Raw genomic sequence first — 17,448 nt, 5'->3', positions numbered from 1 at the left:
TTTTTCGATAAAAGACTAGATATTTAGTGTCAAATCTGTGTACATTTAAATTATCGGCTTTCGTGCTTCCTTCACACAATGTGCATAATCTGACACTCTTGACCACAGCCAGTTCAGGTGAGGTAAGGTGAGAAGGAAGGAGGAAGACGGAGAGAGAGAGAGAGAGAGAGAGAGAGAGAGAGAGAGAGAGAGAGAGAGAGAGAGAGAGAGAGAGAGAGATGATGATGATGATGATGATGATGATGATGAAAGAGGTAGAGTTAAAAGAGGTGAATGAGGGTTTTTGTTGTCCTAGCATTGAGAAGGAGTGAGTGGTCGTGTGACCAGAACGCGCCTGGTCGACGCCTTTTCGGATCCAGGGACAATGGGCAAGTCGTTTTGTACGGCCCGAGCCTTGCACACGCCCCTCTCGCTCGGACATTCCTCACCTATTGTGATGCGCTCTTCTGGCCCTTCACGCGCCATCTGTCTCTTTGGAATCCGGCTGTGAACTGAAGCAAACCACTACACTTGGAAAAATATCACTAGTGGTACTACATACCTCTCTAGGCTCACCATTGATGATTATCAGTTTCTCAAATAAATGTCGACATAATTCTCTCTCTATCGACCATTTCTCCTACCCGATATTGCTTTCAATACCTCCCACCCCCCTTCCAATTAAACTACTCTCTCTCTCTCTCTCTCTCTCTCTCTCTCTCTCTCTCTATCATACCCCTCTCCCTATCCCTGCTCCAATATATTAAAATTCACAATTTATAATCTCGTTCATCCATTTTGCTTCCTTCGTAAAAAATACTAAATATTTCATAAAACTATGTCCCCTCCTAATCATACTATTTCTAGACAAGACAAGACACGCACTCTCTCTCTCTCTCTCTCTCTCTCTCTCTCTCTCTCTCTCTCTCCTCCTCCTCCTCCCCATCCACAAGCTCAATACTCAATAGGAGTTCTCAGTCCTGATTTTGGAAAGGACACAGAGCCCAAACACCCGAATCTCAGTCGTAGATGTTGGACGAGGTAGACGAATAGAGTGTTGTGTTTCAAGATGAAAGAAAACGGCAGGGGAAGAGGGGCATCATGTGGACAAAGAAAACTTGGAAAACAAGAAAGGAAAGCAATCTGAATAGGGGGATGATGGCTGATCTATGTGGAAAGGTTGGTGGTGAAGGTGATGATGGAAAGGGGTGAAGGGGGGGGGGGGGGGTATAAAGATATTGTTATGATTAGGCGCGTGTGGCCGGACAATAGGGCCGAGCGAGTCACGTGATAACTGAGCAGCTGGCCTTAGATGGGGACACCTCCAGGATGAACAAGTGTACGAGAATAAGCAGCGATAAAGGTGGAAAAGGTGGAACAATGAGATTGATAGCAATCTAGCTCATTTCGAGGAGTCCGGATAGCTCAATTGGTAGATCACTCACCTCAATGGTAAAGGGTTTAGACGGGTTGAGTCGAGGCTTCCCCCAACCTCTACTCCTCTAACCATCCGGTCATCTGTGATTGGGTAGCTAGTTAGGCGGATGTTTAAGTTTGACAGAGTACTTCGCGAAATCCCAGGTTTGAGAGTTTATTGCCAAGACGAGGGTCATTTAAATTGATCGATATTTGAAGGACGAATTTTCTGGCCAAATCTTTAAATGCGAGTTTTTAAAAAAGATGAACAAGGGTATGAGAGTAAGCAGCGATAAAGGTGAAAAAGATTAGATAAGCAATCGACAGGAAAAATATTGGAAAACAAATTGAATATTTGAAATGTATCAAAATGAACGAGGAAAAAAGAAATCGAAGAAAGAAAAGAATATCTTTTAAAAATCAAACTTATGTTCAGTGTTTACAAAAGAAAAATTTATGGAAAAATAATTGCAAATTATTATTATTATTATTATTATTATTATTATTATTATTATTATTATTATTATTATTATTATTATTATTATTATTATTATTATTATTATTATTTATTATTTTTGGAATAAAGATTTGCATCCTTTGAAAAGGTTGGGTCAAAACATGTTTACGCCAAATGACTCTTATTGGATTGGATATATATATATATATATATATATATATATATATATATATATATATATATATCCAATCCAATAAGAGTCATTTGGCGTATATATATATATATATATATATATATATATATACCCCCCAAGATTATTAATTACAAAAAAAAAAAAAAAAAAAAAAAAAATCCGGTATAAAACACACGTAGTGTAAAACGTGCGAGAGGGGTTGGGTGGGAGGGATTGAAATGACTCCCTTGTGGGAGGGATTGAAATGACAAAGGCTTTTTATTTTCAGTATTATATTTTACAAATATATTTTAAGGGTTCAAAGATCTCTCAATTGAGCACCTGACCCTCCTATTTCATTCCACCTAAACCTAACCCTACACCCCCAAATAATGAGTGTGTGTGTGGGGGGGTAGCATTCCCTATTGTGGGTGTGGATTTAAAATATCCACACTAAAATTCATCTGACCAATTAATAAATCATAAACTACAATAAAAATACATTAAATTAACAAAATATCTTTTTTTTTTTTGCATTTTAGCCCCCCCCCCCCCCCCCCCCCCCCAATTTCTTTCCGCGATCCCATTCCCTCAAAAATATTTTCCCTTCAAATAACGGTGGATTAAAATGATCCCAAATTGCTAAATTAAAATAAATATCCCCTGAAGACTAAAGATTTTGGCAAGATGGTGGTCAGTTTACTTGATCAATAAATGAAGCAAAAGTTTTCTGGCCATTCAAAAAGAAAAAAAGGCTTTTTGTCAGTGTACAACAGAAATTACCTGATCATTAAAAAAAAAAAATTTTAAACAAGGGTTTCTATTCAGCGTTTAAGTCCCAAAATACCGTTATGTGGAAGAGGGGGAGGAGGAGGGTTATCGTAATTTCAAAATAGGCGATTAGAGATGAGGGGAAGAGTGGAGACAATGGTTACGAAGATAATGGGTGGTGATAGAACAGGGGACTGGGCTGTGACCAAAAAAAAAAAAATGTTGAACTTTGACAAGACAAATTTAGAGTAACAACGTTATTACAAACTATTATCGTTATCAAAGAGAGAGGAAAAGCACTGAAAAGAAAGATCGTATCGGGGCATAATTTGCTTTGAACAACCTGGCTTAGCGGACCTCAAAATTATCTTTTTAATAATTAAAAAAAATAATCAAATAAATAGGGATCGGATTTGTTTAAATCCACAAAATGAATACACTGGTTTGTAGAGATTTGAATAAAATGGCAGTGGAGATATCGGCTCGGCTTTGTTTTTGAAGGTATGAGGGGAAAACATAAAATAAAAAACTTCATGAAAATATTATTCATAAATTAAAAGACAAGAATGGAGAGGGGAGATAAAGCCGTGATAAGAAGAGGAATTGATGGGGTATTTCTTCACAAGGTGACCTGGATTGGACAGTATTATAAAATAGTCCGAACAAAGCTGCCATAGTGTGAAAAAAAAGAAGAAAAAAATACCCCCCCCCCCCAAAAAAAAACAAAACAACAAAAAACAAACAAACAAACCCCCCCCCCAAAAAAAAAAAAAAAAAAAAAAATTAAAAATAAAAACCCAAAAAAAACAAAACCAACACACAGACACACATCAAAAACAATAAAACAGAAAAAAAACAAACACAAAAGAAAAACAAAAAACAAAACAAAACAAAAAACAACCACACACAATACAATCAACAAACAAACAAACAGAAGGCAAACACGTATTTAAAATTTTGATCAGAAAACTCATCCTAATATCGATGATTAATATGACCCTCACCTTGCTCTCAAACCTAGGAGTTCACGGAAGTTCCAGATTTCAGGGTTTTTTTAGGGGGTCATTTTAATCGGGAAATCTAAGAATCATGAAACTATTTTCTTACAGATTGGTATACAAGTAACTTGCAAACCTGTTTAAATTAAGGTTAATTCTATTACCCGTTGACTCAAATGGTTATTAAGAATATAGCAATGGCATAATGATCGGTCCCTAATTTGACTTTGGCCTTGGAAATCGCCATCCAGCCACCCTGTTGCCAGATTCATTTGCGCGCACCTAAAGACTTTATAAATGGACCGACTTTGATCGTTGGTGATTCAAAAGATTCGTCTCGATCTGTGTTAATTTCCACAGTGCCGTAGTATAATAATTAAAATAAACGAGTGCCTGTTCGTAATAACCTTTATTTTCCGGCAAATATTGCTGGTTCTTCACTAGCTTAAATAAGTATTACATTGGATATATGTAAATGGCTCAGAGGCAAAGCTGTAAACAAACAACTATAAAGCTCTAAGATGAAAATGAACCTATATGCATAGTGTGTGCTGTGGTCCCTCCAGAATGAAATGCTATCTACGGATATAATATACTGAGACCAATATGGAAAGCGTCCAGCATATCCACAAACACCAAGCTTAAAATGTATAACACTAATGTTAAAGCAGTCCTGCTCTATGGGTCTGAGACTTGGCGAACAACCTTGACCACATCAGCCAAGATACAAACTTTTGTCAATCGCTGTTGTCGACAAATACTCAGGTTGAAATGGTTTGACAAAGTGCCAAATGGACAAGAACAAACCAAGAACAATTGGATGTCCGGGTCAGACGCAGAAAGTGGCGATGGGTTGGCCATACCTTGCGGAAAGAGCCATGTAAAATAACCAAGCAGGCTCTCGAATGGAACCCACAGGGCAAGAGGAAATGTGGTCGTCCAAAACAGACTTGGAGGTGAAGCCTTCACCAAGATTTGTGCGCCTCCAATCTTACCTGGAGTGAGGCAAAGGTTTGTGCCAAGGACAGAAGACGATGGAAGAGTGATGTTGAGGCCCTATGCTCCACCAGTAAGTCACATTGGATATGTAAATGGCTCAGAGGCAAAGCTGTAAACAAACACCGATAAAGCTCTAAGATGAAAATGAACCTATAAATAGTGTGTGCTGTGGTCCCCCCCAGAATGAAATGCAATCTACTAATATAATATACTAGGCATGACTGAAAAGTGAAGCTTAGTGAAGTGGATATTTCCGATTCGTATAAAACTCACTAGTATAAACTACACATCAACATGTGAGTACTTTATTCTTTATTATACTTTATTAGGTCACCAAATATTCTTTAGCTGTTGTTTCTTGATTTTAATTTATCTTATTTAAAAGAACCCATATTCCAACATGTTGGTCGAAGAAATCACGCAAAAAAAAATTATTTTAAAAAATAAAAAATAATGCAATTAACAGCGTCCTGTGACTGAGATCCTTACTGCAGAGGGATGTGCATCCGTAAACATTCATAAACGGCTGAAACGTAATCATGGTGACTTCTGTGTTGGTATATGAACAGTTCAACGGTGGGTTTAATGCTTTACTGGTCTCCATCGCCATTAATGAGTAGTCTCGCATTGTTTATCCATAAACTGGATCGTGCGAAGTAAATCAAGAACAAATTGACAAACTTAAACCGAGCCAATCGTCAAATAAAACAATCAGGCATTTTGCAAAGGATTGGAATTTCATAGGGACGAGTTGGATATATCGTTCGAGAAATCCTGGGTTGCAGAAAGGTATGTGTTCGTTGGATATCGAGAATGCTGACACATACGCATGATTACATTGAAAGAGGAAGTTTTTTTTTTCGAAGTTTTAGAAGACTCATCTTACAGTTCCGATTTAGCTCCAAGTAAATTTTTCATTTTCTTAAGACTTAAGAGACACCTCAATGGGCCAAATTTTGGCAGTGACGACAAGGTGCAGGCAAAGGCAAGGAGCCACGTGAATTCCTCTCCGACGCGGAACAATAACTGGTGCGTCGGTGGCAACTGTGTGTGTGGATGGGAATGGTGACTATGCTAAAATTTAAAACGATAAGCGGAAAGGACATAAACCAAGCTTTTGCTTTGATACCTTTGTCAATTTCGGATCTATTATAGTTTTGAAAATGCAAGAGTGGCGTCAAGACTTTTCAGTTTACCCTTATATATACATAAAATATTGTTTGTGCAACTTTGTATCGGCAAATCTTATACAGAAACGATAATTTGCGAGTAGCGTCTGCGAGTGGAAAAGTAGAAACAAAGCAGCAGAAAGACCAGGCTTAATTTGAGTCCAAACACCAGGTAGGGAAAAAAAAGAAAGAAAAGAAAGCTAATTTTGGTACATAATGCCATTACAAAGACACTCTGGCTGGCATAGATAATGGCTCATAGAGCTGAGATACCACACTTCACATTGCATGTACGCTTAAAGAGTAAATGCAGAAAATCTCAGAAATATCTTCTATCTCAAACACTAAAATCAACATAACCGCAATAATTAATTTAAGTAAAATGATCAACAGCAAAAAAAAAATGTCAGAAATGGTTGTCAAGGCAACTGTGTATAAATGTGTTAGTCTGTGATCAAACAGCTAACAAATACAATCACACACACACACACACACACACACACCAACACACACACTCACAACTAACTTAGTACTGTATTATAAAAATCAATCAAAACAAAATAATAAAATGATCGGCAATCGACATACAAATACACACGCGCGCACAAACAAAAATTAAAAATTTAAAAAAAAAAAAAAAAACAAAACAAAACAAACAAAACGCAAACAAAATAATTTTAATAAACAAAAAAAAAAATAAAATAAAAATTAAAAAACCAAAAAAAAAAACCCAGACAAACAAACAAAGCAACACACAACAGGGAATCACCAGGCAAAGCAATTGAGAGTGAGGCAAAGGTTGAGTACACACATTTACAGTTACAGAGTGAACAATAAACACTATTAGTTGTCATAATATAATGTGTTGATTAAAAAAACCCAAAAAGATGAGGGGCGAATGGCAGCATAATAATATATTAAAAAAGACCAGTTCTACATTGCCTCTTCTGAAATTAAGACCCTATGCCTAATTAATCGATTTTGATGCCCAGCGCTTGTCCTCTGTCCTCCACCATAAACAAACAAAATAATAAATAATAAAATTAAAAACAAAATTACGGAATTCTTGTCAATTTTGCACAACAATTTATCATTTATAACTTCTCAAGAAATCATAAGACAGTTTGTTTTCATCACACAAAAAAAAACAAAAAACAAAAAAAACAAAAAACAAAAAAAACAACAACAACAAAAAGTAAAATAAATAGGCACCTATATTAGTATACAGTTGAAAATAATAAAGTTGTATAGGACAGTGCCAGAGAAAAATATGTAAAGTGGCAGTGACGGGTTTAGTGGGATTGCATGTCTATAGTGGATGTCTGAGGCATTTTAGAAAGGTTCCCATTTCTTGTAGATGATGGGATTAGTATAACAAGGATCTACCGAAAAGATAGATCTTTTTAGGTTAATATTTCTCGTTCATTTATTTTCAGTCACTGTCATTAACCATTTCTGAGGTGAATACTGAGTCTCGAATCGGATGAAAATTAGTATTATCAAAAAAAAAACAAAAAAAAAAACAAACAAACCCACAAACAAATACCCATACAAAACAAAACAAACATTAACTTGTGCTCATATCGATATTTAGATTGATAACATCTTAAGGAAGTTAGCTGTGAAAAAATTAAAATATCAAATAATCAAACGAACGTTAAGTAACATATTGTACTTTTCCATTTCTTTTCTGGCCTTCTTTTTTTTCTTTTGGTTGGATTTTCGATTATTAAAACCGATGTCAAAAGTTAGTAGGTTGAATATAAATGTGTATTATAAACAGAACAATCTATTTCAGTCTTTATTAAATCTTTATTTGCAAGTTTGTGTGACAGGTCTGTTCAATTCTGCATTAATTTTGTTTTAAAACTTTCAAGATTGTTTATTCAGAGGCTTATCAACGATCAATAAGTGTGAAAACAAAACATAAGGACGTATATCGTTTTCATTGTTACAATTTAAAACAAGGCACAATGTTATCAGAATGAAATCACTTTGACACATTTATGACGTTTCTTCTGTTTTGAATTGCACCATATTGCAATCTCATTAGAATTATTTTAAATATTGGAGGCGAATAAGAATTTCTTTAACAACAATTGCCGAACTACGGAGAGTGCAATGCAGAACACACCCTATGCAGCCAGTCAGTCCACCATACCCACCATTTTTTCCTTTGTTCTTTTTGGATAAAGGACCACGCTGGGAACTCACTGAAATGGACAACATAATCGTCTGGATGGTGAGCAAGGGATGAATATTATTATACGAACAAAAGTTCTCGCTGGCAGATGCAGGTGACTGACCTCCTCTTCAAACATTACCTTATTATTCCAAACCTTTTATTTAGTGGGTTAAATTGGAATGCCGCGCCAGTCTAATAATGAAGTTGAGGGGTGTTGAGGAGGAAGACAGTATTTGATCAGTCTTGACTTAATACCATATTGTATTAATATTGAAATGTTGGGGAGAAGAAAGATGTTTTAACCCTTTACTGGTTAGACTTAAATTCTTTCAGATCACAATTTCTCGCATTAGTTATCCGGTTCTTGCTGCTAACCTGTGTTAAGAAAGCGTTTAAAGCGATGCGAATCGGGTTTCAACGAAGCATAGCTAATACTGCTCTCGAAACGAAAATGAAAAATACTATGATATCAAATTAAGAGAGTGAAATTGGGCCCGACCTGTAAAGGGTTAATGGTGCAATGGTCATGGTAGACGGTACCAAAATATTACGAAATTTGAATGGGTTAATTCAGTAGGTGGATGATAAAGACAGCTCACTCAAGATACATAGGCCGTTATCTTAAAACCGGTTTACTGCCTTAGTCTGGAAAAAAAAAACATGTATTTAAAAATTTGGTCAGAAAACTCGTCCTACAAATATTGAAGTCCCAGGTTTAAGATCGTTATTTGAAGGGCAAGTTTTCTGGTTAACTTTTTAAATACGTGTTTTTTACAGCGTTAACTGCTAAATGCTGAATTCATTCTTTGCTGTAAATGGAATGCAAATAAATATAATTCAATACATTTTCAAATTTAGAGCTTGCTCCTGTTAATAGCATGCTACCTTCTGGATTTCCTCTTGAAGATAGCAAGTCGCTTTGTACACATCGTTTTAAAACTTACTTAATTGACAAATTAGGGAGCAGGCACTGGTGAAGGATAAAGATTCAATACCCACTCTCCACAATGAAGACTTTTATTCTAACTCAAATGTTATAGATTCAAGATTCAACGTATATTTTAGGCAGTTTGCTAATTTAATACAGAACTCAATTAACAAAACCAACATAACCCTATTATTGTAAATAAACAAGAATTAAATAAATAAATTACTTAATTGCTGTGAATGACGACGACGACGACGATGATGATGTGATCATGACGACGATAATGATGTTTTTTGTTTGTTTGTTTTTATTTATTTATTTTTTTCTTCATTATATTATGAGCTTTGTACACTTCAGCTATCTATAGTTGTTAGTTTTGACCTAACATTGCCATATGGATATAATTTTCATAGATGGAAAGTTAAGCTAAATTTAAAGAATTAGGCTCAATCCTGTAGCCTAATACAGTTTAGAGGCGACGCCCTTTGCTAAACATTAAAAAAAAAAAGCGAAGACGTCTAGATTTTTTGATTAGAAGGAGCATAAATGAAAATATTTCGTGTAAAGTTTCTCTTCATCGAATGGCATCGCCCTTAAATCATATAAAATGATACATATCCATCTAGCATTCCCTTTACCACTGCTTTCATCTTTTAGAAAATCAACTCACAAATACCGAACAAGGTCAGCCTGAAAATTTCAAAAAGTCTAATATTGATGCTGTGCGTTTAGCCAAAAAAAAAAAACAAAAAAAAAACAAAACCAAAAAAAAACTCACAATATTTCGTCAACACACAAAATGATGTGTAACCTTTAACGTTGAAAGTCTGGTTGATAGAATTCAGTGAGAACTACTCATTAAAATGGCTGGCTAAAAACACTAACAAAGAGCTGGAAGGCATCAATTTTGTTCTCCCTATTGTGATCAAGAATTCATTCACGACACCAAAACAAGACTCCCCCATCTTATTGAACTCCTCTCATTTCACTCCTGGCAAGTGGGTGGCGACCTTCACATTAATTAATCCACTGCATCGGCGGACTTACTGCAATTGTTTTTACAAATGCCATATGTCAAATCAATGGACTGCACGAGTTGAAATGTCGTGTCGATGGGGAAAACAAAAGGCAAAGGTTCACGGGAATATGAATGGGTTTATATTGATTCCAACTCTTGAGATTGGGCTTCTCGTCTTAACATTTTATGAAATGTAATGAGAAAATTACTCTAGGAATAAGTTAAACATCTCTAATGGAAATTAAAACATTTTCTAAAATAAAAATATTGATGCTATGCGTTCAGGTAAAATACAACATCCGCCAGCCAAATCTTACGTACAAGCACACAAAACGATGTGTAACCTTGTAACGTTTATACTCTGATTTATATAATTTAGTGAGAACTAATCAACAAATGGCTTTCTAAACAAATCAAACAAAGAGCTGAGTGACGTCAACTCCGTTCCTTCCATTGACAATATTTCTTGGTGTTTTGTCAAAAAGAGTTAGAAAATAAATAAAATAATGATAATAAACATCCGCTGCGGTTTGAAAAAAAAAAAAAAAACAACGAACAAAAACAAAAAAAAAAACATGTGAGTGTTAAATTTTTGTTTTGTTTGATCTTCTTTTTTCCTTCTTTCCTCGCTTTTTTTTTCTTTTCTCTCTTCAACCGGACATGGTTGGTGTCCGTTTCGAGAAAGTCATTCGGAGTTCAATACAGACAGATAAATTGCCATTGGCATGGGATTGGCACAACCTTTAACCAGGACTTGTTTTGGGAACATTATCATAATAACACGCAGATCAGATCGATATTGGAAGACAGTAGAGCACCATAATATTATAATATACACTGCTTGTACCAACATACCGAGGATGGGTAGGACGACGAATCAAAATAGACTTTGACCCATCGTCTCAAAACGGTTGTCTGCCAAGGTAAACAAGGTGGCAAGTAGGGATTTTAAATTCAAAATGACAATAAACGTGACATGTCAGCGATTTGAGCAAGGCTCTATATAAAAACCATCTATTATTATTGTTATTATTATTACAATTATCATTATTTTATCATTATTATTATCATTATTTATTATCATCATTATGATGATAATGATGATGATGATGATGATGATGATGATGATGACGACTATTATTATTATCATCATCATCATTATTATTATTATTATTATTATTATCATTATTATTATTATTATTATTATTATTATTATTATTATTATTATTATTATTATTATTATTATTATTTTAGTGTTTGTATGTTTAAGAAATTATCTATTCCCTTTCCTCAACGAAACATCAAAATTCCATTTCTGCCACCCAAAACCATCCCGATTTAATAACAATAATAATCATCATCAACGTCCACGATATTTGCAATAATGTAATTATGGTGATTTTGTTGATTAGTAATTCTGTTTTGATTGGAATTCTATATTGACAAAGTGCCTAAATAAACTTGGAATCTTGAGTCTTAAATATATAATAACCGTTTGGAGGCGATGGACCACAAATGACACATCGTCATAAATGTCAAGACATTTTAAAGAAATGAAGGAAAGATGATTTTCCAATATAGAGTGAACCCCCCCCCCCCCCACACACACACACACACACATACACAAATGAATAAAACTATAACCTTATAGGAGGAATGATTACTCAAAACGTGTTCAAATTCAAATGGGATTTTTAAAAAAATAACTACATTACACACAACATTTAAAAATTAGCAAAGAGAGCTTCAATGGACTTATACATCCCATGCCTGCTAAATGTATATCAGCACCGTTTCAAAAAACGGTAATTACATTGAGAGAAAGTACAAACGGGGACAACTCTGATCAGCTACCGAGTTACCCCCGACATAGATGCCAAGTCCCATCCGCAATAAATGATATTTGAATTGAACAGAGAGAACGACGGTGAGCGTCGATAGCAAGTTAACGATTACACTCACGATAAACTCGCGAATCGGGCGTCGTGATCCGACGTCTGAGGTCAGGTACTGGGTTTTTGTTTTTCGTTGTTGGTCGATCGTTTAGGTTCGGAGAACGTAATCGTTAATTTGCTAATATGAACCGGGATGGAGATCTTATTAACCCATCAGCGACGCCAAAATCAAACTAGAAAAAAAAGGGGGACAAAATAATACCAAAAATGAGTGAAAATACTTACTTGTCAGGACACACAGCAGAAACAAATACTCCGTGTATGAGATGACACCTGTAAAAGACATAGAGGAGGTCAAGATGATTTTGGTCATTTTAAAGTTATGACTATTAAAAATATATATAATGTAAAATTCATCGATTGTGCAAAATTTAACGATTAAACAGATTAGATGATATTCACATAAGCAAAATAAGTTTTTATTATTACTATCATCATCACCATCACCATCATCATCATCATCATCATCATCAAAAATCCACAAGTCCAGCCACGTAACTGGCGGGGGGATGGCGATAACCTTGTAGAATTAATCCTACAAGCCAAGCGACACGCCGAGGTGTCACGGGAGCCCACGCTGGTGATAAAACATCAATTCTTTCGTATCATTGCGACACGAGAAGACAAATGTTTTCCGCGTACTTTTCGCCAATAAAAACGACTGAAATCTCACCTTTTACATGTTGTGACTTGTATACAAATTTATGAGGCCTCTTAAATTTTTACCGCGACGCATTTTACCCGTCTGTTTGAAGGTTGCGAGTGCTAGCCACAATTTCAAACACGAAAATCCACCTTTGACCCAGGATATAGATATCTAACACGATTAACAAAATGTAATCTAATCCATTCTTTAAAAAAAAAAACAGGGTTGGGGTTAACATTGTTCCGTACAGCCCATTAACATTGTTTCCCAACAAGCCCATAATTACTGGCAACTCTAAAAATTATAAAACAATTTTTTACAGATAGGTATACAAGTAACTTGCAAACTTGTTTTATTATTTTTTTTAAATTAAGGGTAATTCTATTAACCGATGTCTCAAATGGTTATATATAAAATCTGCGAGGGCATAATGATTGGTCATTTCATGTTGGGAATCGCCACCTGGCTGCCCTGTTGCCAGATTTATTTGCACGCATCTACAGACTTTATTAACGGACCGATTTTGGTCGTTGATCATTGATGGCTCAAAAGATTTGTCTCGATCCATGCAAATTTCCACAATATAGTAGTAAACTATTTAAACTAGATAAGTGCCTGTTCGTAAAAGCCTTTAATTTCCCAGCAAATTTGTCGGGTTCTCCACTCGTGACTCCACTAGTATGATGTCGGGGATTTTCCAGTTAAAATTACCAGAAATTTGAAACGTTCGACTTTGTTACTTGAAGAGATTGTATCCATGCTCCACAAATCAACTAAACAGGGGTACCCTATAGCTCAGTTGGTAGAGCACTCGTTTCACACGCAAAGGGACCGAGGTCGATCCCGGGTGAAGTTGAGATTTTTTTCTGAACCCCCACCCGCCCCTCTCTGTCCACCCAGCGGTGATTGGGTGGCAGGATCTGTTAAATTTTTGTTGAAAGTGCTTTATGATAGATTAGCATTGTATCAAATAGGAAGCAAGCAATTTTTGTTGTCCGTTTCACTCCGGCTCCATGGACTACTTTAAAAAAAAACCAAAAAAAAAAAACAAAAAAAAACAAAAAAAAAAAAACAACAAAACAAACTACAAAAACAAACAACAACGTAAGTTTCATAGTATTTAATAATATCTAGATGCAATTCTTAGCATCTAAATCATCCCCACAAAATACAGCATTGAGGTGACCAGTCGCAAATGATAAAAGAAGTATTTAAAATAAAAACACTAATCATTAAAGCAGCAACAAAACAAATAAATAATGAGGAAGTGAGCGAAAGATCGGTTCTACGAGATACCGATATCTTAAACGTCTTTAAAAGGGTAAATAATTCGAGAGGGTGAATTTTTGATGTTGTTGCTATTTTCATTGCAAATGAAATACTACCACTTTGAAATATATAATTTTGCATTTGCTTAGGAACACCACAAACATGTACTATATATTAAGCATACAATTTAACTTTTAAATTTCCAATAGTATGCCTATTAATTTTGTTGTTGTTTTTCAAATGAGTTTTAAAATCTCGCATAGTGTCTTTCATTTTGATTTTGTGAAAATTGGGCATTTCGATTTTAATTTGAAAATTGGAAAGAATACATATTTATAACATGTCACTACTGCTGCACAACATGGCAATCAGTTGGTCATGACTTAACCCTTGAACGACAGGATTCGTTTTTACTCTAAGCTGATATAATCTCTTATCGTTTTCAAAAAGACAGCCGTAACAGCGATGGGATTCGCTGAATGTTAATAAATTAATTTACACGAGATATTCTGACCGACATCGGGTCTCGTCGTCAAAGGGTTAATCCTCTCACTGCAAAGGTTTATTTAACTAAAATTACGGCAACATCATCGTTTTGATTCATTCATTGTGTCCTCCAAAACACTGACTTTGAGGGATTGAAGTTCAAATACATAAATTAGAAGTTAACTCCTTTCGGGGCTTTTCTCATGTTACCGCACATTAATTTAATTGTTGTGTGGGCCTCGCCGAGAGTGGGTAGATGTTTACATATCGCTCTCCGATGACCCGAGTTTACAAATTGTTCACCATAACAATCATTTTTTTACTGCGCATTAACAGTACGTTTCAACGTGCTCAGTGCCCTTTACAACCGAAGCAACTTGCCAAGCGTATTTCTCTCGAATTGGCAAATTGACAACACCCAGCACTGGCTGATGATAATTAAATTATTTATATTTCTTCCAATCATGTAATAAAAAAAAAACATCGTTAGGCGCACACATTCTTTCAAAATAGCGCTTATATATTGTAGATTAAAGGAGGTAAGATTCATGCATCGAAAGGTACCGAGTTCGACTACCCGCCATGCGGTGTGACCCTGAGCAAGTCACTTCGCCCTAGCTCACTATGCGGCGCTGCACTGCGGCTGACGCCAAAATGAGTCCAGTCTTCCCTTTGAAGACATTCCAAAGACAAAGTTATCCCTGGGGATGAATAAAGGGAACTTTGTTGTATAAATCAGAAAAAAAAGAAGATATGATATCGATGCAATCCTGGGTTCCGAGTCCTGCACTGGGTGGCGTTAATTCAGTCCTTGGAAAAGGCTCTTTACTCATATTCTCTCACTGTACCCAAATGTAAAATGAGTAAACTGTCCATTAAAGCAGTGTTGTCTCTGTCGGGACAAAAATTGCAATATCACCTAATAGGCGTCATGTCTCGTCCTACAAGTTAAGCGTTGATGATGGATAGGGAACCCTTGTAAAGCGCTTTGAGTACGTTTAGTGGATATTTTGCGCTCAATAAAAGCTCAAGGTAATTATGTTATGACTGGCCAAAATTTAAATGAGATAAATTTGCTTTGTCAGATTGGGGCAATATAGTTGAATGAGTGTATCTGTACCTTTGTCGTGTAGTTTTCTGAACAGTTTATCGCTACCACGGGACAGGCTGGGAGTGTTTTTGAGGATGCCATCGAGGTCGGATCGACTGAGCTTGATTCTTCCAATACGAGCTGTAAAGACAAACAACAAAATATCCCTGATCAACTTTTGTGGAATCCAACAGTAGCGATGCCTTGATAGATTAATGTTGTGTGTGGGTGTGTGTGGGGGTGGGGGGGGGGGGGGGGGGGAGAGGGGTGGTTGCTATTCTTTCTGAGATGAGATTAATATCTCCCGGTGTATATAAAACCACTGACAGAAAAAAAGGAGAAAATTGACAATGAAAAAGACAATCACAAAAAAATCACTCTAGAATTTGAAAAAAAAAATATATTAAAAAATAATAATAATAAATAGAATTTTTACAAAATTATTAATTAAAATGCATCTTTAATTCAGTCATTAACAAAGCTTTCTCTCGGCACTGCCGAATTTTAAGAGAATTTAATGAAGCCATATCTGTCTTCATTTTGTGAAACAAGGCATTCAGATTAACTTTCGAGAAGAAACAGTTCCAAAATTGGATTAATGATTACCCCCCCCCCCCCCAAAAAAAAAAAAAAAAAAAGAAAAACATTAAGAAAGAAAGATAATGTAGTCATATGGTTAAGCTGTCCTGCCTCAATATCCCCAAAGAAGGACCCAAACCCGCTACATTGAGACATATTAATGTTATGGGACCAGTCCGGGTAAACCTGTCACTAAAAATGAAGTTAAAATGTAAATTACATAATTTGAATGAAATTTAAGGATTTTCATGGACGAATGCGGTTTTATAACCTGTAAATAATTAAAATTTTTGTAGCTCTACACACACACACACACACATTCTCTCTCTCTCTCTCTCTCTCTCTCTCTCTCCCTCTCTAGTTCATGTCGACATAGTACCAGATTGACGCGATGGGTCACACGATATATACAAAATGACTCAAACACTACTGTCTGGATTACATCCCGCGAAGTTAAGCTGTTATAACAAAACGATTGTACTCGGAATAAATAAAAGCAACACGTTTTATTTATCAAATTGACCAAAAAAAAAAACAACCCCCACAAAAAAACGAAACCAAAAATTAAAAAAAAAATTTAAAAAAAATACCACAACAAAAAACAAGTTGCTCTTCAAATATCGATCGATTAAAATTACTCTAATCTCATCCAAAACTCTCTAAACCTATTACTTTGAAGACTCAGGTTTGAGAGTTTTTGACAAGATGAGGGTCATTATAATCGACCGATATTTGAAGAAAGAGTTTTCTTGCAATAAAAAATAATAAAGAATAATAAAATTAAATTAAAAAAATAAATAAATGTGTTTTTATCTTCATAGCACGGTAGAATAAACTATGCAATCAAACGTAACATTTAAGTGACCAGAGGCAAAGAGTTAGCTATTCAAGCAGAATGATGATGAATTATTAATAATATTATTGTCTTGTTTTGTTTGTTACCGGTGGTTAAAAGATTCAAACCATTAAACGGTCAAGCTTTAATATTATTGTCTAACAGCCCATCAACAATTTAGAATGACACCTGTTCGAAAATCCATCGTCGGCAACACTGCCGTACTCTGAAAAAAAAAAAAACATATCTAAAAATTTGGCCAGAAAACTCGTCCTTCAAACATCGATCGATTTAAATGAGACCCTCATCTTGGCAAAAACTCTCAAACCTGTGAAGTCCCAGGTTTCAGAGTTTTTGCCAAGATGAGGGTCATAAAATCGATTGATATTTGAATGACGAGTATTCTGGCCAATTTATTTATTATGGGGTTTTTCAGAGTACGGCAAAACAGGACTTCGAATTATTGAGCAGAGATAAAGAAAAGCAGTTTTGTGAG

The 17,448-nt window shown here is 35.5% G+C and overlaps 1 protein-coding gene across 8 annotated transcripts in view; it reads right to left on the bottom strand.

The window, feature by feature from the left end:
- LOC144971323 (calcium uptake protein 3, mitochondrial-like) overlaps positions 1-17,448 on the bottom strand; it is an 89,690-nt gene that overhangs the window by 28,338 nt on the left and 43,904 nt on the right. For 4 of the 8 annotated variants that reach the window (XM_078911985.1, XM_078911981.1, XM_078911988.1 and 1 more), the window contains exons 3-5: positions 15,569-15,679; positions 12,273-12,320; positions 8,127-8,174 (exon numbers count right to left, since the gene is read on the bottom strand). In XM_078911985.1, the coding sequence (XP_078768111.1) occupies positions 8,127-8,174; positions 12,273-12,320; positions 15,569-15,679 (207 nt within the window). The remainder of the gene's footprint in view (positions 1-8,126; positions 8,175-12,272; positions 12,321-15,568; positions 15,680-17,448) is intronic. The other 4 variants (XM_078911987.1, XM_078911982.1, XM_078911986.1 and 1 more) reach the window with 1 other exon arrangement.

Source organism: Berghia stephanieae, chromosome 4 (genome assembly GCF_034508935.2).
Source record: "Berghia stephanieae isolate SIO BIC M18660-M18661 chromosome 4, UCSD_Bste_1.3, whole genome shotgun sequence".
In the NCBI taxonomy this organism is placed as follows: Eukaryota; Metazoa; Mollusca; class Gastropoda; order Nudibranchia; family Aeolidiidae; genus Berghia; species Berghia stephanieae.
The sequence above is the reverse complement of the archived record's forward strand: the minus strand, read 5'-3'. Positions and strand labels throughout refer to the sequence as shown.